Raw genomic sequence first — 26,696 nt, forward strand, 5'->3', positions numbered from 1 at the left:
TGGTGCTCCAGGCCTTTCAGAGGCTTCTGCAGAGCCAGGCATGGAGGCCTCACCTGTAATCCCAGCACTCAGGAGGCTGAGGCAAGGGGGTTGTTAGGAGTTCGAGGCCAGCCTGAACTACATACGAATCTCCTAGTGAGCAGTAAGAACTATCTGGAAAAGAAAAGACAGACGGGAGAGGAGAGGGAAAGAGAAGAAGGGAGAAATGAAACAAAGGAGGAAGGAGGATTGGAGGGCGGAAGTGTGAGAGATGGGGGGGGGAGGAGAGAAAGAAACCATCAAAAGCATGCCTAGTTTGGTGTCTAAGATGTCCACTGAAGCACTGTTTATGCATGCACAGGACAGATGACACCATAAAGGACCGACAGGGAAGAGGGCCCGTATAAATCCGCTCACACCCAATGAAAAGGGTGCCGGGCTGGCTATCAGTGTTTTTCAAAGGCTCTGTAATGACATGTTGAGATATTCATGATGCTAAATTTGGGGAAATGAGAACAGAGATCTGGAATACTGTATGACCTATGTTGAAAGGAGAGCATCAAAGGGCTAGGATTACAGGCATAGACCAACTCACCCAGACTCTGCCTCTGTTTGTTAAATGGATACTTTTCTTTCCAAAGGAAACCATATATATTTCCCTGAAACTGACATGAAACTGCTTCCTTGCTGTGCACATAAAGCACATAGAAAACATAGGTGAGTTTCCCATTTAGACCTAAATTACTTCCCGCAGAATCTCCTGTTTAGGTGAGGGTTTCCAGAATCGAAAACAGACCAAAGCCTGAAGCACCTCTTGCCACAGGCATTTGAGATAAGGATCATAGTATCAGGAAGGTTACCTAAGCTAGTTCAGCTCATAACTGGGAGTCCCCTGTCACACCACACCAATATTTAGTTGTCCTAAGAGAAGCTTCCTTCTGCTGGTGAATTTCATGAATAATCATCAGGAATGGGGTTGAGGTGAAGCTAGTGTCTAGGCAGTTTGCCAGAGTCTCTATCTTTCCCCAGGAGTTGCCCAGTAAGTCCCATGGCCCACAGTGTCCCAAAGAGGCCACTTAGCTTCCCCAAGCATCTCCAACTACCTCTACTTTCTCTCACACAACGATAGGCATATTTTTGTCCCTAATCTATGATTGGCTTTTCGAACAACCTGTGATAGAATCAGTGATTGTCATGGCTGCATTCAGTTCACTTGAATTGCTAAATTGTATACAGTGTTCTGCCTGCATGTGAGCCAGCAGGGTAGAAGAAGGCACCAGATCTTGGTATAGATGGCTATGAGCCACCATGTGGTTGTCGGGAATTGAACTCAGGACCTTTGGAAGAACACCCAGTGCTCTTAACCACTGAGCCATCCCTCCAGCCCAAATTGCTGATCTTAATATAATGGAACAAATACAAGGAGCAGGGCCACTAATGGAGCATTTGCCCATTTTCCACAGAGCCCTGGGTTTAATCCTTGGTGCCTGAGGAGAGGGGAAGGGAGGGAAGGAGGAAGAGGAAAAGAGTAGAAAACGGTAGGTAAGGCCTGGGGATGCAGTGATAGAGTATTTGCCTCGTGGGCACAAGGCCGTGAGTTCAGCTCCTAGGACTGGAGGAAAAGGAAGAGGAGGCAGAATGGGAAAGGAAAAGAGGAACAAAAGGGGAAAGGAAGGGGCGGGGCTGGGATGTAGCTCAGTTGTACAGTGCGTGTCAAACGTGTGCAAGGCCCTGAGCGCCATTCCAGTGCTTCAGAACAAAGGTCAGCAGTTTGTCCTGTTGTTGTCCCATGTTTGTCCTGTGGTCCCACTTGCCACACCTTTGTCCCTTCCTTACAAAGCAAATGGGGATTTCCTGGGAGTAGAGCATTCTCCTCTGGCCTAGCTGGCAGGAAAGGTGCCCACGAGCGTTTCTCCTCCGTTCACACCTACTGTGCCCAAAGCTTGCATGTAGAGAAGGGAAGCTGGCTGCTTTGGGGGCATGGCTGACCAGACCGCATCCTTTGCAACAACTCTGACACCTTGCGACCATGAGCCCCACCCCCAACCTCACCCCACCCTTCACCCCACCCCCCCCCACCCCCCCCCACCCCCGCCCCTGACTCTGTGCATCCTGCCTTCCCATTTCTTCATGTAGCCCAGGCGCCTTCTAGGGAGAGATAACAGATCAGTGGGTAGAGGGAGAAAGGGAAGTTAACAGTCACTGCATCATTTTCTCTGCAAATATGTGAGGACAATGACTGTGTCCAAGGTGCTATAAATCCATCTTTTCTCTCAGAAAGTAAAAATGCTATGAAAATTGCCATTTCTGTTTGGAGAATGTCTAGACCCACACTCTGATGTAAATAGCATGCTCTCTTCACTGGAGTCTGGCAGAGGAGGAAGGCCGGCCTTCTGGCTGAAGTGATGTGACTCTGCACCCCCATAAAGCATGTTGTTGCTCCCTTGATTCATTGGCTTCTGTGGGGTGGACTAGGGTTTGTGTGCAGTGGCTGAAGTAATCGGAGTGAGTGCTTGTCCCCAGACACAGAATCAATCACTGTTCTTGAAGACGGTGACATTTTAGAGAGAAACTCTGAAGAAAATGTCATGCTTAAAAAATTAGATTTAAACACACTAGCTCCGGATTTATTTTTATTACACTCAAATGGATACCCTGATTGATTATCAGCCTTATAAATGTTTAGCACATTTCTCACTTCTCTAATAATCAGAATAATCTAATTTTCAATGTCATTTAATGTACTCTATTCAAGGTTATAATAGATCATATTTCTAACAAAGCACAGCAATTATGTAATGAATAATACAAGAGAGTCAATGTTCATATTCCCTTGGTTTTAAGGCCATGCCAAGGAAGCTTTAGAAAGACCATCCCTTTAAATGTGGCATGCATCCAACACCTGTGCTGACATTGGGAAGGGATTTCTCCTTCCTGCTGATGATTAAGTGAGGCTTTTCCTGAAAGCTTCACCCCACACAAACATTACAAGGATGCTGGAGGGTGGTCTGATGTATTTTGATGCTAGTTACTGGCCCCCTAGGTCTGCTCACTGTCTTTTAATGTGCCCCAAGTATTGCTGTGTAACCTTGCCTAAAAACTTAATCCTATTTGACCGATAAAATGCCGACACACCTGGCAGGCAATTAGGATAGGCGTGGCTAAGTTTCCTGGGCCTTTGAGAGCAGAGAGGATCTTGGGAGAGAGGCAGACAGGATGGAGGAGGAAGATGGAGGAGAATTGCCACGGGATAGGAAAAGAGCCACCGGGTCCAGAGGAGGAACTCTGAAGTTCCTCATGGAAAGAGATGGCCAAAATGAATAACCTTAGCGAGTATTTTGGGATTATGGATGGGAGGTAGCCCAGATAGAAATTATTAGAAGCAGATGGAATGGGATGGAGACTGAAGGATAATGGAGGCTATCTTAGGGGGTAACATCTGCCTTGCCCCAGGTAAAGGCTTATTCTAAAATAATCAGGTGTCTATTGATTGCAAAAGCAGGTTAGATAGTACCCCTGTCATAACTATAGCCTAATAAGTATTAATAGGCCATACTTTTAAATTAACCACAACAGAGGGAGGAAGCAACAAGACTCAAAACCTCCACTACACGTTGGTACACCTGAACAAACTGACACATTGCTGGGGGTCCTACTGACCTTCTGTAATCGCCATTGCTTTCTTTCTCTTTTGACACATGCTGTCTGGAGAGATGTGGTATTTTGGTTCTGAGTATCTCTGATACTCCGCGTGGCAGCTGTTGATGTGTGAGTGTCTGAGGATGAGCCGCGGGTATAATCTCATGAGGAGGCTAGCCTCTGTCTTCAGAACCAAACACGCTGGCTTGTGTTTACTGTGTACTTCTCAAGATATCTGCGTCACTTTGGAGAAGCCAGATGTGCTTTTTATATTTGTGACTTGGAACTGATCTTCCCCTGAGACCAGATCTAGGGTATAATATGGATTTTTATATGATTGCCTTTTTGGTATGATATGGAATCAGATCTTGGCAGTTATAGCAAGAGCCCTGAAGGAAAGTCTCCTTTTATGCTTTGCTGCTGGTGAAGGGATTCAGGTGGGATGACATGGTACCAAGCCTGCGGGCATTTAGAGCCCCCAGGAGGAACCATACAGCAGGTGCGCTGTACAGCTGGCGGAGAGATAGTCCTGGCCTGTGAGAACTGCAGGAGCTAGGGAGTTTCCAGAAGGTAGAAGCAGAAGTAAATGGTAGGACAGTGAAAAGTGCTTATCATGGTGTGTCACAAATCCTGATTCAGATGCGGTGAGTGCAGCTGTGGGGGCAGAGGCTGGGGAGGCTGAAGCATGGCAGCTGACCTACACACTCACCCCACATACAAATAACGAGTCCCTAACTTAAGGTGTTTGACAAGACAGACCTTGAAAGACCACAGACCTCTGTATTTAGAGCTGGCCCAAAAGCCTTAAGGATGGGTCTTTACTTCCAAGTATCATACTTTAAAATGGACATTTTCTAGAACTGAACATTCTCCAGGGTGGTTGACCATGACATGTATTCACAGACTTGGTTTCTTTTCAGTGTAATTGAAATATACGGGCTGAAGAAAGCCAGGCAAAGAAGAGGGTGATTGTTGTAATCTCGAGGGACTGTGAACAGATGAAAGGGCTACAGTGCCCTTCTGAGGCCATAGCCATGCGTTAAAACTCAAGGTGACCAGCATTGAGCTCGAGCTTAGGCAACCACTCAAGCCACATTCCAGCCCAGCCCTCTCACTCAGCTCTTCTGATCATCCTGGAGCTGAGACCCTAGGTAACCCCGTGTGGAATTTTGTAGGCAAGACACCGTCTCGGCATCACATCTAGCACTTGGAGGACTTATTCTCAGTGCTCAAAATCAGATAAGGGTCATCTGGGGACACTTGCTGCTTCAGTAAGTGCTGGTTGTGAACTGTGAGGGCTTTTCGATTTAAAGCTGGTTCCCTTTTGTGGCTCTTGTGAATGGTGCAGCAATAAACGTGGCTGTACCAGTGTCTATGCGCTACGCAACATAAGAGATCCTCTCTTGCCCTCACCTCTTAACACGGCCTCCCATCCATTGCTCGCTCGCTAACTCTCTCCTGTTCTGGGTTTCTCTACAAGGTTTGTCATGGAGAGATAGTAGAGTGGGTCAGTTGGTTTGCTCCCTGTCCGCCAACAACAACAGTCTAGGCAGCCTGAGTTCCTTGCATTATTTTTCGATTGGTCCCCAGCCTGGGCCACTGTGGCTACCCAGACAGTACTGCTTACTGAAGAGACACATTGAGAGTGGAGGGCGGGGAGCAACATGCCTGGAGTGTGGCTGCAGCATGCCCATGTGTGTGCAGAAGTCATGTGCTCGTTCTTCCGGTCATTCTAAAGGCCTGGTGCTGACTTTCCACCCAGGCTGTGGACTCATACTGTGGGTGGCAGCCACAGGAAGTTGTCCTTTTTGCTATGTACTTCTCTTTGCAGTCTCTAGGGAGTCTCTACCTTACAAGGCCTCAGCTGGCCTCATTCCAATTAAACAGGAAGTTTCACCCCGCTGTGCGTGGGCACAGGTTTGGTGGTTACAGAAAGGGCAGGGAGAAGACTGTGAAGCTGGCCTTCAGTGTCTGGTGCGTTGTTCTTGAAATGCTTTTTTATCTTCCTTTGAAGAGAGGAGAGACTGTGTTCTGTGAATGACAGGCATTCAAGTATGTGGCTACAAGTGATGGCGAGAATGGAAAAGATGGAGTGTTTTCCTTTCTAGTAACTCTCCCCTAAGTCTCAGACTCAGTGGGACAGACAGAAAACTTACAGGATTCAGCCCTTCAATAGGTGGGCAACAGGGGCTGGGTGGTTCATAGCACAGAGCTGCTGTGTTCTCGCTGGAAGGCAAGGTGGCAATAATACTGACCGGCAATGTATTGTGGAGACCACACAGTGCAGGCCTGGGTTTTCTGTTTGTTCTTCTGGCCAGGGAGTGATCACTCTATAGCACTCATGGCCACCAAGCAGAGGAGAGAAATTCCTCATTACATTTGTGTTATAGACCCCAATATTTTGCAAAGAGAAAAAGTTCCGAAAGTCATTGTGTGCACAAGATGTAGCTGTGAAATCAGAGGTGTGTGTGTTTAAGTCTTGCTTCTGTAGGCCAGTGTCTTGTGGCCTCTAACACCCTCAGCCCAGTTTCTGCACGTGTAATCTTGGAAGGCAAACACCCCCTCCCACGTGGAGTTGCTGGAAAATTAAATGACAGTGTATGGTAAGCTCTTAGCAGGGCACAGAGCATCCCTCAGCCCTGAGGGATGAAGGCAGAGATGAGATGGGTGCTGCACTGCTGTTGGGACAAGCTGGACTTATTGTTGTGACTGCAAGCCAGAAGTCTAGGTCACACACCAGACTGGTGATTTAAGAAACAAGTCTGCCTGTCCCCAGAAGGAGACATGAAGTTGGTTACTATGTTTCCAGTCTTGGCTTTTTGGTTTTTTTTTTTTAATATCTTTAATAAATTTTTAGTTTATATATTCACTTTACATCCCAACCATAGCCTCTTCCCTTCTCTTCCTGTCCCTCCTTCCCATCCTCTAACCTCATCCTCCCTCCCCTTGTCCTCAGAAAAGAGGCGCCCCTCCACACCCCAGCACATCGTTTCATCAGGACTGAGCTCCTCCTCATCCACTGAGGCCAGGCAAGGCAGCTCCATTGGGGCAAAGTGGTCGAAAGAAGGCAACAGAATCCACATCATAGACCACACCCGCTCAGTTTACTAGGGGACCCACATGAAGATCAAACTGCCCATTGGTTACATATGTGTAGGAGGCCTAGATGCAGTCCATGCATGCTCTTTGGTTGATCTCTGTAAGCCTCTGCGGGTCTAGGTTTGTTGGCTTTGTTGGTCTTCTTGTGGTGCTCTTGTCTCCTCCGGGTTCTACTAACCACTCCCCCCCCACCCCCACACACATATACACATACTCTTCCACAGTACTCCCCAAGCTCCAACTAATGTTTGGCTGTGAGTTGTATCATCTGATTCAATTTGCTGCTGGGTGGTTAAGTTAGGTTACGTCTGTAAACACAGCCGAGTATCGATAATGGTGCCAGGACTATGGGTGGGTCTCAGGTTGGGCCTGGCATTGGTTGGACGTTCCCTCAGTCCCTGCTCTATCTCTGTCTCTGCACATCTTGTAAAGCAGGGAAAATCTTGGGTAGAAGGTTTTGTAGATGGATTGGTGTTTCCCCTCCCAGCATTTTTAAGTCCTACCTGGATAGAAGGTGGCCTCCTCAGTCTCCAAGTCCCCCACTGCTAGAAGACTCAGAGACATCACCATATCTTCCCTGTAGCCTACCCTGGTGCAGGTCCAGTTTGTCTCAGTGATGTCCCACCCTTGGTTTCCCTTTTCTCTCCAAAGCCCTGTTTAAAGGTAAGGGAATGAATGATCAAAGTTTCTCCTGGTAATTCTTGTAGGTAGCCCTCTTTGCAGCCTCCATGCTGAACACACACACACACACACACTCTTTCACTCTGGTTCCCTGCCAAACCCCTACTATTTGCACCAGCACTCAACACACACACACACACACACACACACACACACACACACACACACACACACACACACAAGAAAATGTTAGTTAAAAAAAAAAACATCCTAAGAGGTAAAGTGCAGTGAGAAAGCTGAGGAAATTTTCAGCCTACTTGCTGAATATGAACAAGTTTGGAGGACAGTGGGAAATGGAAGTTTTGCCTTTCTAATTTATCTTGATAGTGTTTGATATTTGAAAGGTGTGACTTCATGTAAAAACTAGAGCAATTGCATAGACCGAGAAGTACATGTATGTGGAACCATCTACGAGAAGCTTTTCCCTCCCTTCCTCCCTCGTTCCCTCCCTCCCTCCTTCCCACCTTCCTCTCTTCCCTCTGACTCTTTGGAAGACAGCGCATACGTTCTCCACAAGGAAATGCAAAAGTGTTCACATGCGCCCGCTAGGCAATTTGTGCAGCTCGATGATATAAGTGTGCTCATTCCTGATCCCAGGATGACCAGCTTCTCTTTTTAAAAAAGGGGGGAGGGGCTCCACCAGTGAGTGTTTCGACAGGCAGGGCAGCAATAACTGTGAAGGTCAAGAACCTCGCACTGGGAATGTGCACTGGGAAGTGGACATCGGACTCTGCTCCCACATTGGAGTTGTTTTTTAAGCAAGGCAAAAGACTGGATATGGTGGTGCACACCTTTAATCCCAGCACTTGGAAGGCAGAGACAGGTAGATCTCTGTTAGACACCTGCAAGTTCCAGGCTAGCCCATGCTACAGAGGGAGACCCTGTTTCAAAAATAAGTAAATGATAAATTGATAAGTAAACACTATTTTAAAAAAAAACCGAGATGAGTGTTGGGTGAGCCTTTGTTCAGTCTCAGATGGCTAGGCCACACTCAGTGTCCTTCATCTCCATTGTCACCCAAGGCCATGGCTCAGCCTCCATCTATAGAGGGCAACTATCCTAACAAAACCATTACTGAAGTAGTCCCTTGCTGCCAGGAGGGTTGGAGCAAAGGACCACCAACTGAGAGGGAAAGATGGCGGAAACTGTCCAAAATTGCTCATCGCACACGTCCAGTGTCTGCAGTAGAATGTCTGATGAGCCAGACATGGGTGGGCAAGGTAGTTGTGGGTGGCCTGATTGGTGTTTGTTTGCTTTACAGCCCTGAGGGCTAAGCCCAGTGCCCCACACTACTGCAGCAGCAGGCCTCTTTTTCATTTTTACTCTTGCTCTGAGACAGGGTCTCACTGAACTGCCCAGGCTAGCCTTGGGCTTGTGACCCTCCTGATCAAGCATTAAGTAGTGATGAGGAAAACTAGCCTGTGCCTCTCCAAGGCCAGCTCTTCTGCCCTCTTTTGTAAAGTTCAGCTGAAAATGATTCTTGAAGTTTCTGTGTCACTTTTCAAAAGTCTATATGTACCCTAAACCATTGCCTTGCAAGTATGACCTGCAGAAAAACACACACAGTCCTGAAAGGGTTGACCACACCTGCTAAGATGGAGGAAGGAAGGGGATTGGCACAGTGTCCGTGGGCAAAGATAGGGTCTCTATGCCCAAAAGGCCCCAAGGGGAGGGGCATGGTAGAATTGTTTTGGTGTTCTCATTAGTACAAAATAGTTTGAGGAGCGTTTGGCCTCTGGACCTTCTGGTATGCAGGACTTTGGGCTGCTGGTCCAAGCTGTAAGGTCCTTGTTAAACAAACATCCAGATTTTTTCCCCCTCTGGATTGACTAATTATCTACAGAATTCTGACCATTCCCCCTGCCTGCTCTCTGGCTCAGTGGACACCTACTGCTACCTCAAAACTTGGCAGTTGTTGGGTTATGGAGTCATCTCCACAAGTCCTTCCAGGAGCGCAGCCATGTGGCACGCAGGGGGATGCCTGGAGTTGCTGAAATTAGGGTCCCAAGGAATGAAAGGATTATACCACATCACAAACACTCCAAATGCTCTGGCCCCAGGCTGGTTCAGTAGTATCTGCGTACTGAATGGAAGGAAAGCCAAACATCTGCCCCGTCACTGCTCATCTTTCTCCGTGTCTGAATCCCAGCCAGTGTGTGTGGTTTCCTAGGGCAAGGCAGCCTCTGCCTTCAAGAACACTGCTCAGTGTAGGAAGCAGTCACATCCCTGCTCAGCCCACCTTCACACTGGGACCGCCTGTGTTATGTATTTGAGCACCACGCGTTCAGTCCTTAAGTTATGGGGAATGTACTGTCTCAACAATTAGTGATACACCCACCTGCCCTCAGGTCCATAGCAGTTCATTTAGGTAATTAGTCCCCAAAAGTCTTTAAACTCAGATTAAAGCACACTTCTGTGTTCCCCTCTTGATCACCTCAGCACAGTAGCTTCAGTCAGGAACTGGGACCCATCATTTTTGTAGTTGGCAAGGGGCTGAGGAGTTGGGATGTGTGAATTTCAGACTTTAATTTTCGAAAAAGAATAAATAGACCATTGTGCTCCCTTTGCTAAACTAAAGATGAGAAAGTCTTTATGAACCAAAATTTCTTTTTGTTCATTTTCTTCTTGACGACAAGGGAGGAAAGCATTGTTGTCCTCTCCCTGGGTCCATGTGGAGCTCACAGCTTTCTCGTGTTTCCTGCATTAAATTTTTATCGCGTGCATGAAAATCAATATTCCAGATACATGCACAAGTGCACACATTAAAATGAACATGGCTTCATTTATTTCCATGATTAGACATTCAAATAAAAGTGCTTGGGTGTCTGTTTTCATATTCATAGGTCGGGATCTGTACATCAGAGGTATTTGTATAAGTGACACTTTTATTACATTCATTTCATTTGCAATATGATAGTGGATCATAAATATGTTACTTTCATGCCACCAAATCTGATTTGTAGCACTTTGCCCCTCACGAGTAGAATGCCTGATATTTATGAAGCACCTTTACTCCAAGAAACGCTTTGCAAACATGGGGCCAGGTCCTATCACAGGTGCATAAATCACACCCCGCACTCTTACATCACCCTCCTGGCCACTGCTGAAGGAGCAGGAACAGTCAGTGACTCCTCTGCAGACCGGTAGGTGACATCAAGGCTGTTAATTTGAGGAAGCAACAGTTCAGAAGAGCTCTGGCTGACCACATACATGGCCCCCAAAGGGATGGAACCCCATTTTTAGTCACCCATCCTCCTTGTCACTCACAAAACAGTCCCTGAAAGCCCAATGTAAGTTGGGCTCTATCAAGCTTTGGGAATATGAAGGAAGGTAAAACAAAGCCTTGCCTTTCCTATATTTCCCAGAGCAGTGGGGCAGGGAGCACTGTCTTCTCCAGGGGTGAAAAGCCACTTGTCAAACCCCAGGACCATTGTGGGCGGGTGGCTGCATGCAACAGCCAGATGCTTTGGGAGAAGCTTGAGGCTGCCACGAAGCACAGTTCCGTGCCTCAGGCTCCCAGAGAAAGGGATCTTGGGCTTTCTTCCCACAGCCCTCACTGGCCCTCAGTGCACCTTCCTTGTACCCTGCATCACCACCTGCAGCGTGCACACCCTCACACAGTGTTGCGCGTGCAGAATTCCTGCGACATCCTTCACAGAACTCGTCATCGTTTTGTGTGACGGGCATCAGGCAGCTCGCAAGAGCCACAGTCTATGTGATGTTCAGAACCATCCTGCAGCCAGGTTACCTGCAAGATGCAGGACCTGCACGGGATCCTGATCCTCCTCACCCATCAGGGTGCTGGGAGGAGTGGAGTGGGGGATACTGTCACGTGACAAGCAGTCCGAGGTTCAGGTTGTGGTACACGTGACAATGGTGCCACCGCCCCTAGGAAGTCTCATTTTTTCCTAGTATGTAGACCAGCTGAATTGAGAGCTGGAGTCCTTGGGAACACAGCACGTAGCTTTCTTGGCCAACTACAACAAGGGAAAGCCCTGGGCCCACATGTTCCTTTGGTCATCTCTCCCTCCCTCTGCTTTTCTGTATATTCCACCAGAGTTTTCCTCTGCTGCTTTCAGAGAGGGAGTTCTTGAACCCTAGAAAGGAATGATGATCAACTGCTGGCCGACTTCCTGTGGGCTTTCATGAGCTTAAGACACTGGCTGCCCCTCACCAGACCCGCTCTGCTGTGAGTGTGAGGGTCAAAGGTGAGATTTGGCCTCTGGCTCTGGTCAGAGGTGTTTAGTAACTTTTGGCCTCAGAAGCATCTGTTCTGAGAAACACTTTCGAGAAGCCACATAGTGTAGCATTAGTCATGCGAAGGTGCACCCGGAAGCGTGCTGTGTTCATATTGGCCCTGCGCCATATGAAATGCAGACACCCTCTCTTTCTTGAGGAGAAATTGTACAACCGCAGCCTCCTTCCTCCAACCCCACTCCTTCCTGGCTTTGCTGTCTGACCATGGCTGTTGCATACCAAGGGGAAGGTATGTTACAAGGCCTTTGACAACTGGCTGCTTCCCTTAGCACAGTTTACAGAGTTCTTCCACAGTGTGGCCTGTGTGGGTATTTCATTCCTTTTGATAACAAGTAACATTCCATTATTTGACAAGCCGTTTGGCTTATGTGCTGTCCACAGGTAGGCATGTAGGCTGTTCCACACCAAGGCTGTTCAGAGCAGAGGTGAGCTTTGTGGTTACAGTTTTCATGCATGTTGCTGCTAGGCTAGTTCTCTGAGGTGTGTAGTGGGACAAGAGTTGCTGGGCCATATGGTAACTGTGAGGACTATCAGACTTTCCTCGGGGCTGTCAGGAAAACTCTGCTTGGATTTGACCTTTGTGTTGGCTAAAGCAGAGACATGTATGAGTCTGAGGCACCTGTATACAAGCCTTCAGGAGACAGCAGAACGCCATCTCTGGGAGAGCCTAGGGACCACCATTCTGCCCACCTTATTGTGTGCTGCTTATGTTGGGTTACACACACACACATTCTCTCTCTCTCTCTCTCTCTCTCTCTCTCTCTCTCTCTCTCTCTCTCTCTCTCTCTCTCATTATACAACACCAGGCCTTTCACCCAATCCCCACATCTCCAAGGAAGGTCCATCCAGTCACAGGGCTACAAGGGAAGCCCCTGAGGCCCCTGCTGGAGCCTCTATTTCTCTACTGTCTAGAACAGCTCTGTTCCAGAGCCAGAGAAGGGAGGGGAGAGAGCCTGGGTTCTCCAAAGTGTCTACTTTCTTGGTAGTAAGTGGATCCAGTAAAGAGAGAACTTGGCAGCTCTGCCTCCTTGAAAGGGGATTAGGTGAGTTCTGTGGTCAAACCTCCGGGTTCAGGTATCAAGACACCCACAAACTGCTCCTCTTTCCAGCAGTGGTCCCTCCTGGCCCAATGAGCTGCTTACACAGGTACTGACTTCTCTTCTGTGCCATTGGCTTCTCTCACTTCCTTCCACTCCTCCTCCCTCCTCAGCTGTCATCTCTACCCTCATCTCCTGCCCACGCAGGGCCCAAGGACTCTCCTCGTACAGACACTGTGTGTCCCGGTGGCCTCTGTGCCCTTAGGGAGGCAGCTGGGTCAAATCCTCTTAGGTAGATCAGATTATGCCCTGGATCATCTTGCACCACGCATGCCCAGGTCATGCTGGCATCATACACATCCAGGCAGCCTGGGTCCTGACACCCCAGTGAACATGGACTCCCTGGAGGGGTCACATGATCTAGTGGATCATTTATCCACCTCCCTGTGTTTCAGGTTCCTGCCAAGAGCTCAGTACTATACTCACAGCCATGGTGATATCTGGCCCTTAGAGGAGGCTATCCCTTAGCTCTGAGTCCTGACCACTACTGTGTGCCAGTGTCCTGTTGGTCTGGGCTGTGCAGGGCCAGGTGGCAGGTATCTGCTGAGATCCAGCTAGCCCCAAGTGACCTGGAACAGGGTATCCATGAATGGAAGGGTGCATGAGTAGATGGTTATCCCAGCTGAGGGTTTTGTACCATTTTAAATAACGTTATAAATAATGGGATATTGTATGGCTAACACAGGAAGTAAAAACACATAAAGACACATAAGCCACAGCCCTATCACCCTTTAGAAAGTGGATTTTTTTCGGGATAGTAGTTGATTCTAAAAAGAAAAAAAAGTAAGTAAATGAGAAAGCTCAGGCTACACTTGCTATGACGCATCCTTGCTGAGGGACCTGGCTCCCAGGGATAACGAGTTGTCTTAGTCAAGGATTCTCTGCTGCAGTAAATACCATAACCAAAAGCAACTTGTAGACTAGGTTATTTCATCTTGCATCCTCCATCAATGAGGGAAGTCATGGCAGGAACCTAATCAAGACAGGAACCTGGAGGCAGGAACTAAAGCAGAAGCCACGGAGGAATGCTGCTTACTGGCTTGCTCCTCGTGGCTTGATCAGCCTACTTTCTTGTAACATCCAGGACTTCCTGCCAGGGGTGAACTAAGCCCTACCACATCCATCAGTCATTAATCAAGATCTGCCCTACTAGCTTACCTACAGGCGATCCAATGGAGGCATTTTCTCAGTTGAGTTTCCTCTTCCCAGATAACTCTAGTTTATAGCAAGCTGACAAAAAAACAAAACAACAAAACCCTAGCCAAGACAGGGGCCTTGTAGTATAGTCAGTCACTCAGGACACACTTAGGACCCTTCCCACTCAAGGCATGCAGTTTGCATGGGAACTCCTTACAGGTCAAGCTTACGCAGACTGAAGTGTGCATACTGCACACCAAGAAAGGCATGCATGGTTCTGCCAGAGGCTGTCAAGTTCCTTTCCTGGCTTAAGAACTGCTTCCTCATTTCTTGCTGCTCTTATCGGAGCAGAGAGAGGGGACATCTTGCTCAGATGCACAGCCTGGCGCTCCATGACCTCTCACCTCTCTTTTCCAGCTGTCAGGAATGACAGGAACAAGAAGAAGAAGGAACCTTCGAAGCAGGAATGCACAGAGAGCTACGAGATGACAGCGGAGCTAGACGACCTCACAGAGAAGATCCGAAAAGCCCATCAGGAAACCTTTCCCTCACTCTGCCAGCTGGGTAAATACACCACGGTAAGAGCCACTGCCCAGGATGCCCGGGGTGTGGCCACAGGCCCTAGTTACATCCACATTGTTCCCATACAGTTTCCTGTGCCTGCCAAAGATGCTCATCTGGTCTAGCCAGGCAGGCAGGACCGCTGGTGCCCTTTTTCTCCACATGTACCCTGTTAGAACAGGGAGCACCTACTGAATGGTGCAGTGCATGCTGGACAATGGCCACATAAAGTACTTATGTTTGTGTCTCCTCTTGGGGATTTTGGTCTGTGTAAGCCAGAAATTTATTACATGGTTTATGGCAGACATCTGACCTGGAGGGCATCTGGGGCCTATCTTTTAAATATCAATGCAGCTAGAGATCCAAGGCAGCATCATGGGGCCATCCATCCTCTGGGTCATGGTCTGGCTTCTAGAAGCGATGTGTACACCCTTTTTAAAAAAAAAGCCTAGAAGGATACAGGACAGGGCAATCTGAGCTCCATGAATAGGTGGTCCCATGTGTTCCCCTGTTCAGTGAGAAGGGCCTTCACTATGGCTACACATCAAGAAAGGGACAGGGAGAGAGGGAAGGGTTTGCTGGAAGCTTTGTTTGGAGGATGCTCCAGGTGGTCTTAATGGGACCTCTGATTTTTCATGGCAGGTTAGCATGTGCTGTATTCAGTCATGCACTTGTTGAACACACTGAGTACTTAGTAGATACTTGAGGGAGGAATGAACAGAGTACGGAACCCCCATTCTGACATTTTTCAATGATTTACATTGTTGCTGGCCCACATTGCTAGCAAGTAAACCACACTTCAGTTTCTAAGCATTCACAAGGGTTTCCCATCTCTGGTTTGGTAATAGGCATGCTGGTAAAATAATAGCATGAAAATCCTCAGGATGTCAGGAAGGAGTGGGGACAGTGAAGAGAGGGGCTTTGAAGCTACACTCTGGGAGTCCATGGCGTCCTGCTCTTGGATGCTAATGCTTACCAGCAAATGGCAGAGGTGGCTGGGCCAGTCAAGAGGGCTCTGAACAACTTGGTACTGGGACATGCCAGGTGGACGCCCAGCGAGCCCATGGCTCCTAAGGGAGCCGAGGCTGCAGTGGTACAAGGCAATGAGTCCGGGCTCCTGGCCAACCAGAGAGTTTTGCATGTGTAGAAACTGAGAATTCTAAACTCATAGGCAGCAGAGGGACTTGCCTATCCCACGAGGCCACAGACTCCAGCTCCCCGGGGACGGCCAGAAGGTTTACATGAGGTTCTGGGTGCTAAAGCGACACTCTGCAGACCATAGTGAAAACCCATGGCCCAGAATAACCTCTGGGGGGGCCTTTTCTACTCTCATTGAGAGAAGCAGAAATGTTGTCCTGCCTCTCGGCCCAAGCCCAGTCTCCACTGTATTGGGGTTCACTTTCCTAGCCCAGAGTAGGACAAAGCTGGATGCCACCAAGAAATTGTCATAGTCATGTAGGAAGGACCCAAAGACTGGAAAGCACAGGTGTATCAGGGAACAATCCAAGAGTCACACCTCACTCAGCTCTCCCCAGCTGGGTGGTATGGGCAAATGACTTCTCATCTCACCCCACTGCCTCACCTGCCACAGGGTGCAGTCTTGGCTAGGAGGGTGAAATGAGATGGTTCCTAGGCATTCTTCTGGAATGGGACCTTTCATGTGGCCGGGTCATGACAGAAACACCACCTAGCGCACATCCATGTGGGTGGGAACCACGTATGTGAGTGGGTGTCAGGTGACTTGTGCTAGTGAACAGGCTGTTCTTCCTCTTGGAAATTGTTATCAGCAGCGGTGTTATGGGCTCTGTATCTTTGTGTACTGCTAAGTTTCAAGGTAAGCCTTAAACTAAAAGGTGGAGATATTGGCTCCAGCTGAGGCCAAGGGTAAAGCTGTGAAATAGCATTCTATGGGAGGACAGACTGTTCCAGAAAAGAAAAGCAAGGAAAGGGAAAATCTCCAGGGCCTTCAAAGACTGACAAGGTACCTGTGTTCCACGTGTAAATGATAGTGTTTGATAGCAAATCAGAAATCTTTGTGTTGGTGGTTTTCACCTGTGCAGCTGGTACGTACCAAGTTGTCACCGTCACCGATGCAGGAGCCATGATCTTCATCCTTTTCTCCTGAGGACCCTGTAGGTGGGGACTGTTGGCCCCATATACACATGGATAAGCCACGCTATAAAAGGACCCAGTTCCTTTGTTTCAGGGTCTAGTAGTAGACCAGCACTTAAGCTGCACCATGTGCAACAGGCTAGGTAGACAGCGTTCTAGGCAACAGGTAGTTCTTGCTGCCCAGGAACAACCCAAACTCCTAATGCCAGAAAGGGCATGGGCATCATTTTGAATGCAGAGGAGGCAGGGCTTCTGAAGTGGACTGAGAGACGCAGAGCAGGAAAGGCAACCCTGAGTATAACCACACCAGGGACCATGTTGCGCAGGGACCCTCACTCTTCTCCACATGGCAGTGTCTAATCATGGCCGTGACTCACAAGATGACTAGATAAAATGGCCTGGTTGCAATGGGTAATGTTTGACTTCTCTGTGGGCCCACATCCAAGTGTGGCCTTTGCTCCCGTGAGACATGGGATCAGCCACTAGTGACCCTGCTCCTCCTCCAGCTAGACCTCTACTCGGAATGCTTCCATACTCGCCAGACAGCAGCATCTGCCTTGGGACCAAGTGCTCAGACACGAGTTATGGGGAACATTTCAAGTATCACCCACAATTGAGCCCACCTGGCTCCTGGTGACCATCATGCCAAGCACTCTGTGGGGGAACCTTTCCAATGGAGTGAGGAAAAAGGCCAGACCCTCCCTGCCATGCCGGGCAGCAGGACAGTCTTCAGGATAATGTGTCCCTGTCCCTCGGCACACTGTGCTGCCTCCAGCAGACTGTCCCTTTATTCTTTCCATCTCTCTGCACCGATCTGGCTTTGTTTTCAGTGTGAGGGACTCCAAATCCTTTCTGGAAGTAGGTGGGAACACACACAAACAACAGTGGCCACAGCACATCCGCTGCAAGCTCCCAGTTCCGAACTCGGTATTTGTTAAAAGCTTTTTATAGGGATACAGTTGCTTCAAAGGCAAGAAACTTCCTGCCCCTCTCCCGGGGTGTCACACGTGTTAGGTGCCTGTGCTATGGGTGGGCAGGGAAGAATCAGACAGCAGGCAGCCACCTCTGCAGATCTTTCACTGTAGCTTTTATTTCCCAAATTACAGCCAATTAGGGACACATTAGCAGGTCCCCGGAAGATGCAAGAACAGTAAGGACACGGATACATATCCACCCACCTCTACCCCAGACCTGAGCAGGAAGCCCACCACCAGGCTCTTGGCTATGTCCAATACTGCTTAGGTGACACTTAAGGCATCCCTTGAGCCTGGACCCCTCATCTCTATAATGGTCATGGTACAGTCTTCATGGTAGCCAGATGGTTCAGTGAAGAAAAAGGTCTCAGAGAGTCTTACACAGTTTCTGGCAGAAAAGGTATGTAGAGTAAAAGCTTGATACCCTGCGAGGATCTCAGCATCATTTAGAGCCACATGCCTGGCTTCCAGAAAAGTAAGTTGGCGACAATGGCCTTAGTTTCCTAGCTGCCCAGGCCACTTTGCTGCATGCTGCTGTTCACGCCGCCCATGGGGCATGGTGGGACATGAGCTGCCCTGGAAGAGATTTGCAAACTTGAACTATGAATAATATTCAAGGAGCTTTAATCCTCAGAACAGTGGCCATAGACAGAGTCATGAACTTGCCAACAGGCTCTGGGAGATAAGCGGTACGACAGCAAGGATGTGTAAGCAATTCTAGGCTCCTGCAGACATGATTTGCTTTTTAGAGAAATCACATGGAGTGTGAATGGCCAGGGAAGAGAAACCTAGGGCCTCCGGAGGACTAACTCCTAGGGGACATGACACTTGGAGAGTCATGAGTCCAGAGTTCTGAACCCCTCTGTCGCCATGAACCAGCCGCTAACTTCCTAAGTCTCAGGCCCCTGTAGTGTCCACACCTGCACGCCACGTTCTTTGTTCTACCTCTTACTTTCCAGACATACTTGGTTCTCAGCGTGCTGGCCTCATGGAGCTACCTTAGCAAAGTTCCACTGACTGGGCTACTTGAAGTGGCATTACCTTTGCCTTCTATGCCAGCAGAGTGGAAGTCCACACTCAAGCTGGGAGGAGGGCCTTTGCCCTCTGACAGTCCCAGGGTGCCCCATCCATGCCTCCTACTGCTTCTGCCTTTGGGTTTACGCTTTCTTGGCTTAGAAATCATTGCTGCCTCCCTGCAGCTTCCATGAGCATGAGCACCATCCCCTTCAGCTCTCTTGCTACTTGCCCTTGTTCTGCCACTGGCATACATGTCCAGCTGGTATGTTCCAAAGGACATCGTGTCATAGAGTGCCTAGCGTCGTGTTTATTGACCAGAAAGATGCTAGCCTCACTTATGACTTGCTAAGCATGGTGGTACCAGGACTTTGTGGCTATCTCATGAGAGTATCTGACCAGAAAGGAAGTCCCAATCACAACACCAAGTTTAAGAAACGTGAAGTTCTCACCAGGAAATAAGAGACGAAACACCAAGAAAAGCATGGCTGCCTCAGCCTGTCTGGATGGGTGACTGCTGTCCCCTCTGCTTACCCAGGGATCCTGTAGGTCACTGCCCCTCTCTGGGCCTCAGCCTCCCTTTCAGCCAAACAGAACCATAATTATACTTAGCTCGTGGGCATATTGTGGAATGAAGAGTAAGAGACATAGAACAGCCGCAGGTCTGAGGCAGCCTGGACACCGAGCGGTTACCTTAAGAGCAAAGAGCACGTACGTACATAACGGAGCCGCAGAGTACAAAAGACGTAGAATACTTCACCAGTAGGATTGGGCGGACATTATTGGGATAAACGAGCCACTCCAGGCCTAAGAAGGGAGGCTTCTCAGGAGAGGCCCACAACATTCCCACAGAACTTCAACTCAGTTCTTCAAAATCCCAGCCCTTGGGATTCGGAGCCAGGATGATCACCAGACCAGGCTGCGCCGTGAGCCCTGGACTCCGAGAAGCAAGACAGGCATGTGACCTGATATGGTGTACTTCCCTAGTGTGCACATGGCCCTGGGTTCCATCCACAGCTCCACAAAGAAAAAGGAGGAGGAAAAGGAGGAGGAGGAGGTTTTCACTTAAACCACTGGCCTGCCCCAGGAGCTGCCAATCAACTGTCAGTGGGCTTCAAGGCGCCATTGAGCTTGCCACCACTACTGAGACTTTTTCTGAAAGAGATGCAGGCTAGAGAAGCAACAGTGAGTCATGCAACAGAAGGACTGTGCCATGGCAGAAGAGAGCATTTAGCTGCATTGACAGGGCTGGGCTTTTCCCAAGAAGGGCCTGGGGAGCTGCAGGGCACAGCATTTTGGAAAACTTTTTCCACAGAAGCCCACCCCTCCCCCGCCTCTTCCTGGCACCAAGCAGGCAGCAATCCTACCTCCAGTAAGGCCTGCCTCAGCTCAAGTCTCCTTCCCTTTGCCCCTTGCCTCCTCTTCCTCTTTACACATCCTCACCTGCTTCAGAGCATCTTCTCCCCCACCCCCCTCAGTGCTCGCAGCAGCAGCAGCAGCAGCAGCAGCAGCAGCAGCAGCAGCAGCTGCAGCAGCCACCGCGCCACTTTCATCAGCAGCCCTAGCCAGTCACTCTCTCCATCTACCGCAGCTGGAAGATAATATAGGAGCTGTTTCAAGCCTCGTGTCTATGAATCCAGCAGCCAGGATAATAAAACACGGGGTTATTTTCTGTTTTATTAACTGCCTTTTGCCTTCAGTTTGCATAATCGTGAGCTGGATTGACAGGTCGTTACTGGGTGGTTCGCTGTTTTAATGGAAGGAGGCACAGGCCTTCCTCCCACTCCCACTCTTGCATGATGGAGCTGCTCATCCAAAGCTGATGAAGATTTCCTTCACACTCGCTGCATCCAGCAATGTCATTTTTTCCAGATGGATACTCCATTGTAAAGTGATTTCCCACCGAGCTCAACTGTGTCCCTCCTCGTCTGTGGCATCTTTCTGTGCACTGGATAAACTGCCTATTAAATTTAATTACAGCCCGAATGGCCACATGCTTTGATTCTGCACACGCATACTCCTGAGTGTACTGTGTTCCACAAAGATCCTTGAGGAAGACAAAAAAAATTAATCTAGAGGATACATGCTTATTTCTGCAGGGACCCTGTGGAAGGCAGGATGCCACCACCACCACCAGACTCCCGTCTTCAAACTCTTCCTCTGGTTTCCCACTGATGTGAGAAGCACAGACAGATTTATGGACTTCTGGGGACTGGTCTGACTGAACAGGGCACTGGAGCTATTGGGTTGCAATGCAGAATTTGCCTGTACAGAGCTGGGGCATTTGTCCAAAAGGCCACACACCTGGCCTAGGGAATCTATTCTCTCTGCATGGTTTAGTTTGCCTTGGCATTTCGGAGTTCATGAAGAGGTGTAGGCTACTTCCAGGAGAAACTGCCTCTTTGGTGTCTCTCCCATAGAATGACAGTTGTCCTGTGACATCTCAGACAAAGCAAAGGCTTGCACAACTGTCACTCAACTTTACAGGGCTCTACTAACTGCTCACCGTGTCATCTATACAGTAGGCAGTGACAGTGGAAGCAAATAAGCCCAGGACCAAGTGTAGATGAGGAAGTGACCCTCGCCTTCAGAGGTGAGCACTATAATCAGGCACAGGACATGAAGGGGAGAGTGCTGGAAGGTGGGTGGTCTTCACAGAAGATTGAGGAAGATGTAAGAGACGGTCAAGTTGATCAAAGACTCAAGGGAGTACATGATGCAGAGATGAGAGACAGCTCTCTAGGAGGGGAAACTGACAGTACAAAAGGCCTGAGGCTAGGCCACGGCAGACCTTCAGGTAAAGCAAGGATACCTGAGAGGCTAAAGCTGAGAGTTGAGGGAGAAGAGTGAGCAGGGGCTAGATACCTTCCCATCACCAAAGTGATCTGGGCTTTTTAGTCTCTCAGAGATGAGGGAGATGATGACAAAGATGAGGGAGGAAATTGTGAGAGATGTACTAAGAGATGAAGGAGGTGGGTAGAGGGATGTGACCTGGGCAGAAGTGCAATCTGGGATACTAGACACATGGAAGCCATGCTTAAGACCTCTGTGGCTCTGGGAACCCTGACAGGCCTAAGCTTTCAGTTGTGGCATCATAAACTGTTCTGCGTCACTTTTTGACCTTTGTTTTTCTTTTGAGATATTTCAAAACAACATGGTAGCTGAACAGTACTGTACGGTCACTGCATGCCACCTCCTGTTCCACCATATCCCTGTAATGGTGCCGGTGGCCACTGAAGGTCACCTTCTGGTTCCTTGCACCTGACACAGTAGTTGATGTTCTTGTTATTCAGGTGTAGATGTCAGGCTGCCATCCTCCTACCCTTACATCTTTCAGTGTATGTTCTAAGTGAGACTAGCAAGCTGCAATGCCACCATTAAATACAGCAAGCCTCCTGAACAGTTGCCTGCTCAGACTTTGTACTTTTATTAGTCTCTCCTCTTTGTTTGAAATGAAACCCAGAGAAAGTGTTGTAGATATCTCTTTTTCTTATCTGAGTTAAGCTTCTGGAGTGCAATTTACATGCTATAATGCTTCGTCTTTTAAGAAGGTAGAGACTGATGTGTTGCATGCCATTCCCAACACTGTAGAAAGGCCCTCCTGCACCTGTGTCAGCCTGCTCCACCCACAGTCCTCAGAAACCACTGCCCCAAGCTCCATTAGGGCAGCATTGCCTTTTCCATGATGCCCTGGGGAGGCCTGGTCCTGCATCCACCTTCCTCTCTTTGGTACAGTGCTATTGGCTGCCACAGATGGCTCCGCCCCCTTTTGTTGATGGCACCCTGCCATTCACAACACAGCCATTGATGAGCATCAGGGCATTGGTTCCCTCTAGCTGCTCCTATGCAATGTCTTGTTGGCTCCTTGGCTGTGCCTGGTATCTGGGGCTCAGGATGCCCTGGGCGGTGCTCACTATGCTCCTACATCTCCTGTGAGCGGTCTCGAAAGGCTTCATGTGACTCCACTTTGACTTAGGCAGCCTGAAGCCTGGTGGGGTGTTTTCTCTCAGGACACCCACAAGGCAGTAGTAACCAATGCTCAACGCTCACCATATGTACAACAGAAAGCCTGTCATTCCGTCGTTAGGAGCAGATAACTATGGAGGGAAACTTGCCCTCATTCGCTCCTTGGCTGTCTCGTGGCTGCTGTAAAAGCTGTGTGGTTTGGAAGTGGAAATCTGAGGTAGCTCAGAGCAAGCCAGTGTGAGCCGGTTCACAGGAAGTGTCCCATTCAAACCTCCTGATGGCTTGTGGTCATTCATTCTCCTCCTCCCCTTCTTCTCCTCCCTTCCTCTCAGAATTCCAGTGCTGACCACCGGGTCCGGCTGGACTTGGGCCTCTGGGACAAATTCAGTGAGCTGGCCACCAAGTGCATTATTAAGATCGTGGAGTTCGCCAAGCGTCTGCCGGGCTTCACCGGCCTGACCATCGCAGACCAGATCACCCTGCTCAAGGCCGCTTGCTTGGACATCTTGGTAGGACTCTTTCTGAACTCTAGGAGTGGGGTGGGGGTGGGAGGGATAGGAGGGAGAGGAGAGGACAAAAAGGAAGGAGGGAGTTGGAGGCTTCTAGGAGCTTCTGAGGAGACCACGTCCCAGTCACTTCCTAGATCTAGAGAGTCCTTTCCATATGTTGGAATGTCACTGGATTGATAAAAGAGGTCACTAGGGTTTGACAGGACTTTCCTTGTATCTCTTGCCATTGTGACAACCCCAATTCCTCTACCCACAAACCATGTGATCATGGGAGTGACTCCTCACTGGCCTGCAGTGATGGCTCGCTTCCTGGCATCTGCATACCCTTTTCTACACCAGCCAGGTCCAGTCATTACAAATAGCACCTCCCTCCTCAACCTGCACCAGAGCCCCATGGGATATTTACAACCTACTCATAGCTTAGCCCTGCAGGTGCACAAGACTATTAAGATTCCCTGGCTACGCAATCTGTAGGGAATATAGGAATGCCTGGCCTCGGCCTTGGCATAACTTGGTGAGACCATCACTTCTAGTCTGGGGCAACTTTTGTCTTAATGCATCTATTATATCAGAGATCAAGCAGCTGCTAACTCGGTGCTCACAGGTCTGGAGGCTGGGAGCCTGGGATCTTAGGTCATAGGCCCTCCGGCTGCTTCCTTCCTTCCTTGAGTTCTCTGGTCCCTTCATGTCTAATGGGCACTAATCTCTTCTCATGGCTGCATCCTCATGACCCATCTAGGCTTAATCTACAACCTCATACCATGGAAGTGGGGCCCCAACACCTTGTATGTTGGGTGATGGGGCTGTGGCTTCAGTGCACAATAGCACCATGCCCCTTTCTGGGCTGTGAGAGTGGGGAATTCCTCAACCAGAGGCCAGGTTCTGTTTTAAAACCATGGGGCTTGAGGCTAGGGTAATGGGACTTTAAAGGCAGGCACTGTGTCCTTCTGGGGATCACTATGCATACAGCCTTATGAATAAGAGGACTTTGATACCCACCCTACTGCTCATGACTTGACAGCAGCCTTTCAGGGAGCTACCCTCAGTTTGTTCATGTCAGGAAAACCTGTGGGCTCCCTCCACCCCAAGGCAGGCACTCTGCTTAGTGAGCAGGGGCACAGGGAATATTTTGTGGAGGTCCTGCTCCTGGTAGGCGAACAGAAGACACAGCTCATAGGGACAGACTGGGGAGTGCAGAGAGCTCACCAGGCCTGGGCCCTTTGGGTAAAATAGAGAAAGTGGAAGTTCTGCATAACAATGGTGTGCTTAAGTAGAGTGTGGAGCACAGTGAGGTCTAGGTGTAGCTACAAACATAAGGAGGAACAAGCTTCTAGAACAGAGAATCTGCCTATGTTCCATGGTGGGCACAAGTGCACTTCCTCCTGACCCCTGGAGCACTGCTAACTCTGTTCCTGTGTGTGGCAGGATGGCTGCCTGTGTGGCTACAAACACACTGTTTTGTGACAGAGGGCTTTCCTTGAGTTTGAGTCAAATTCGTTTTCAGGCATGATCCTGAGCAAAGCAAGTGGCCTGAGCCGTGTGGCCCTCATCTGTAAACAACAGGCCTTTTGTCTGAAAGGTTGGATGTAGGGGAAGCACACTTGGTGTGTGCTAAGCACCTAAGACTTGTATATGTTACCTGCCTTGTTGCTACGACCAAATACCTGAAAGAAGCAACTTAAGAGAGGTTTATATGGGCGCAGAGTTTGAGAACACAAGCCACATTGATTTAAAAAAGGCATGGCTGCAGGATTGTGAGGCAGCTGGTCACATGTCCAGAAAAAAACTAGAGAATGCCAGAACTCAGATGACTTCCTGTTTCTCCCCCCGCACCCCCCCCCCCTTTTTTAAATTAGTCTGGAAGCCCCTAGCCTATGGGATGGCTCCACATACATTCAGGGTGCATCTTTGCCTATCAGTAACACCTTTCTAAAATACCATCATATAGACTTGCCAAGAAGTGTGTTCTCATAGCAATTTTAAACCCCATAAAGTTGACATGAAGATTATCAGAACCGTTGGTAAGGATCATTCTTAACTTATTTTTGGTTGACTAAACTTTTGAAAATAGGATCTTGTTCATCTTCTTCTCCCTAGCACCTGCCTTAGTGCCTGAAAGGTAACTTTTAGGAAATAGTTATTTCAATCAAATGATGATAAAATGTGTGTTCTACATAGGATCCCCTGAATAACTTTAGCTCTGTTCTTCAACATCTGTCATCATTTAATGAAAGAAGATATTAGCAGTCAACAGTGGGACATGCTGACCTTGAGAGGCCCAGGCTCCTCTGGACTTCCTGTTTCTTCTACCATAGATTTTGTTGGTACTGTCAGGGCAGGCTGGCATAGATGATCCAGCAAGTGTACATACATATTTTTTTCTTCCAGATTCTCAGAATTTGTACCAGGTATACCCCAGAGCAAGACACTATGACCTTCTCTGATGGCCTTACCCTAAATCGAACTCAAATGCACAACGCTGGCTTCGGTCCTCTGACTGACCTTGTGTTCACCTTTGCCAACCAGCTCCTGCCTTTGGAAATGGACGACACGGAAACTGGCCTTCTCAGTGCCATCTGCTTAATCTGTGGAGGTACTGGCCTCCCGGAACCTCCACGAGACCCTCATGTGGAGCAGAGCATGTGGCTCCACTGGGGTTCCTGTGCATGGAGAAAGGCATGTGGATACAATCCTCATGCTAGGAGCAGTTGCACCTTTTCCTGTTGTAAATTATGTAGTGGTATCTGAGCTCTTTCTGCTCTGAAAGAAATGCCAAAATGCAGTCTGTCCAATTTCTCTTGTAGGAAACAAGTACTTCTGTAAAGGAAGGGTCATTCTGCTCCATGCTTACAGACATGTTAATGATGACCTAAGTGAATTGCATGCTATGTTAATATAGAATTCAAAACACCACCTGGGCTCCCTCACCATGCCGGCGTGTGCTTGAGGGGCTGGAATAAAGTATGGCCCCTTCTTTGTAGCCCCTTGCTGGCTAACCAGAAGCTAACACGAGTTCAAAAGTGATGGTTGTAATTAAGGGGTAGGCTTATCTACTTCAGTTTCACAGACACCCTGCCCAAAGTTCTTTTGTTCAGTTCAATACTGACACCATCTGGTCACAAGAGGTAATTCTTGCCTCTGGACCTGAGTGGCCACAAATGTGCTTACTAAGCGGACAACTATCTTCAAGTTCCACTGCTTAACTGAATTGCATTTATTCAGGGTAGCGTGCAACTGTATCACCAAATAAAGCCACTGTACAAGGGGGATGGGAGACAAGGGAGGGGATGGCCGGCAGTCCTTCAGCTATCTGGACACTAAACACTGAATACTTTCTCCTGCTATCCAGACCGCCAGGACCTCGAGGAACCAACAAAAGTAGACAAGCTCCAAGAACCACTGCTGGAAGCACTAAAGATTTACATTAGAAAGCGACGGCCCAGCAAGCCCCACATGTTCCCAAAGATCTTAATGAAAATCACAGATCTCCGCAGCATCAGCGCTAAAGGTAAAACTTCAGGGTGCTGAGGACAGCAGGGCTTTGCCAGCTTCTACTTCCTAAACCCCATGTTCTAATCTGAGGAGTCCCATAACTGCTTAAGTAGGGATGCATATCTCATAGAAATCAAAAGGAATTAAGCATTGTCTGAGCATGAGTGTCTATGCATTTA

General features: G+C 48.7%; 1 protein-coding gene across 3 annotated transcripts in view; it reads left to right on the forward strand.

Annotated features, from left to right (window-relative positions):
- The window catches only part of RARB (retinoic acid receptor beta), a 134,246-nt gene that overhangs the window by 104,545 nt on the left and 3,005 nt on the right, over positions 1–26,696 (forward strand). For all 3 annotated transcript variants that reach the window (XM_084795058.1, XM_084795060.1, XM_084795059.1), the window contains exons 4-7: positions 14,307–14,467; positions 22,849–23,025; positions 25,414–25,618; positions 26,375–26,533. In XM_084795058.1, the coding sequence (XP_084651184.1) occupies positions 14,307–14,467; positions 22,849–23,025; positions 25,414–25,618; positions 26,375–26,533 (702 nt within the window). The remainder of the gene's footprint in view (positions 1–14,306; positions 14,468–22,848; positions 23,026–25,413; positions 25,619–26,374; positions 26,534–26,696) is intronic.

The sequence above is a fragment of the Acomys minous genome (genome assembly GCF_964271855.1).
Source record: "Acomys minous genome assembly, chromosome: 9".
NCBI lineage: Eukaryota > Metazoa > Chordata > Mammalia > Rodentia > Muridae > Acomys > Acomys minous.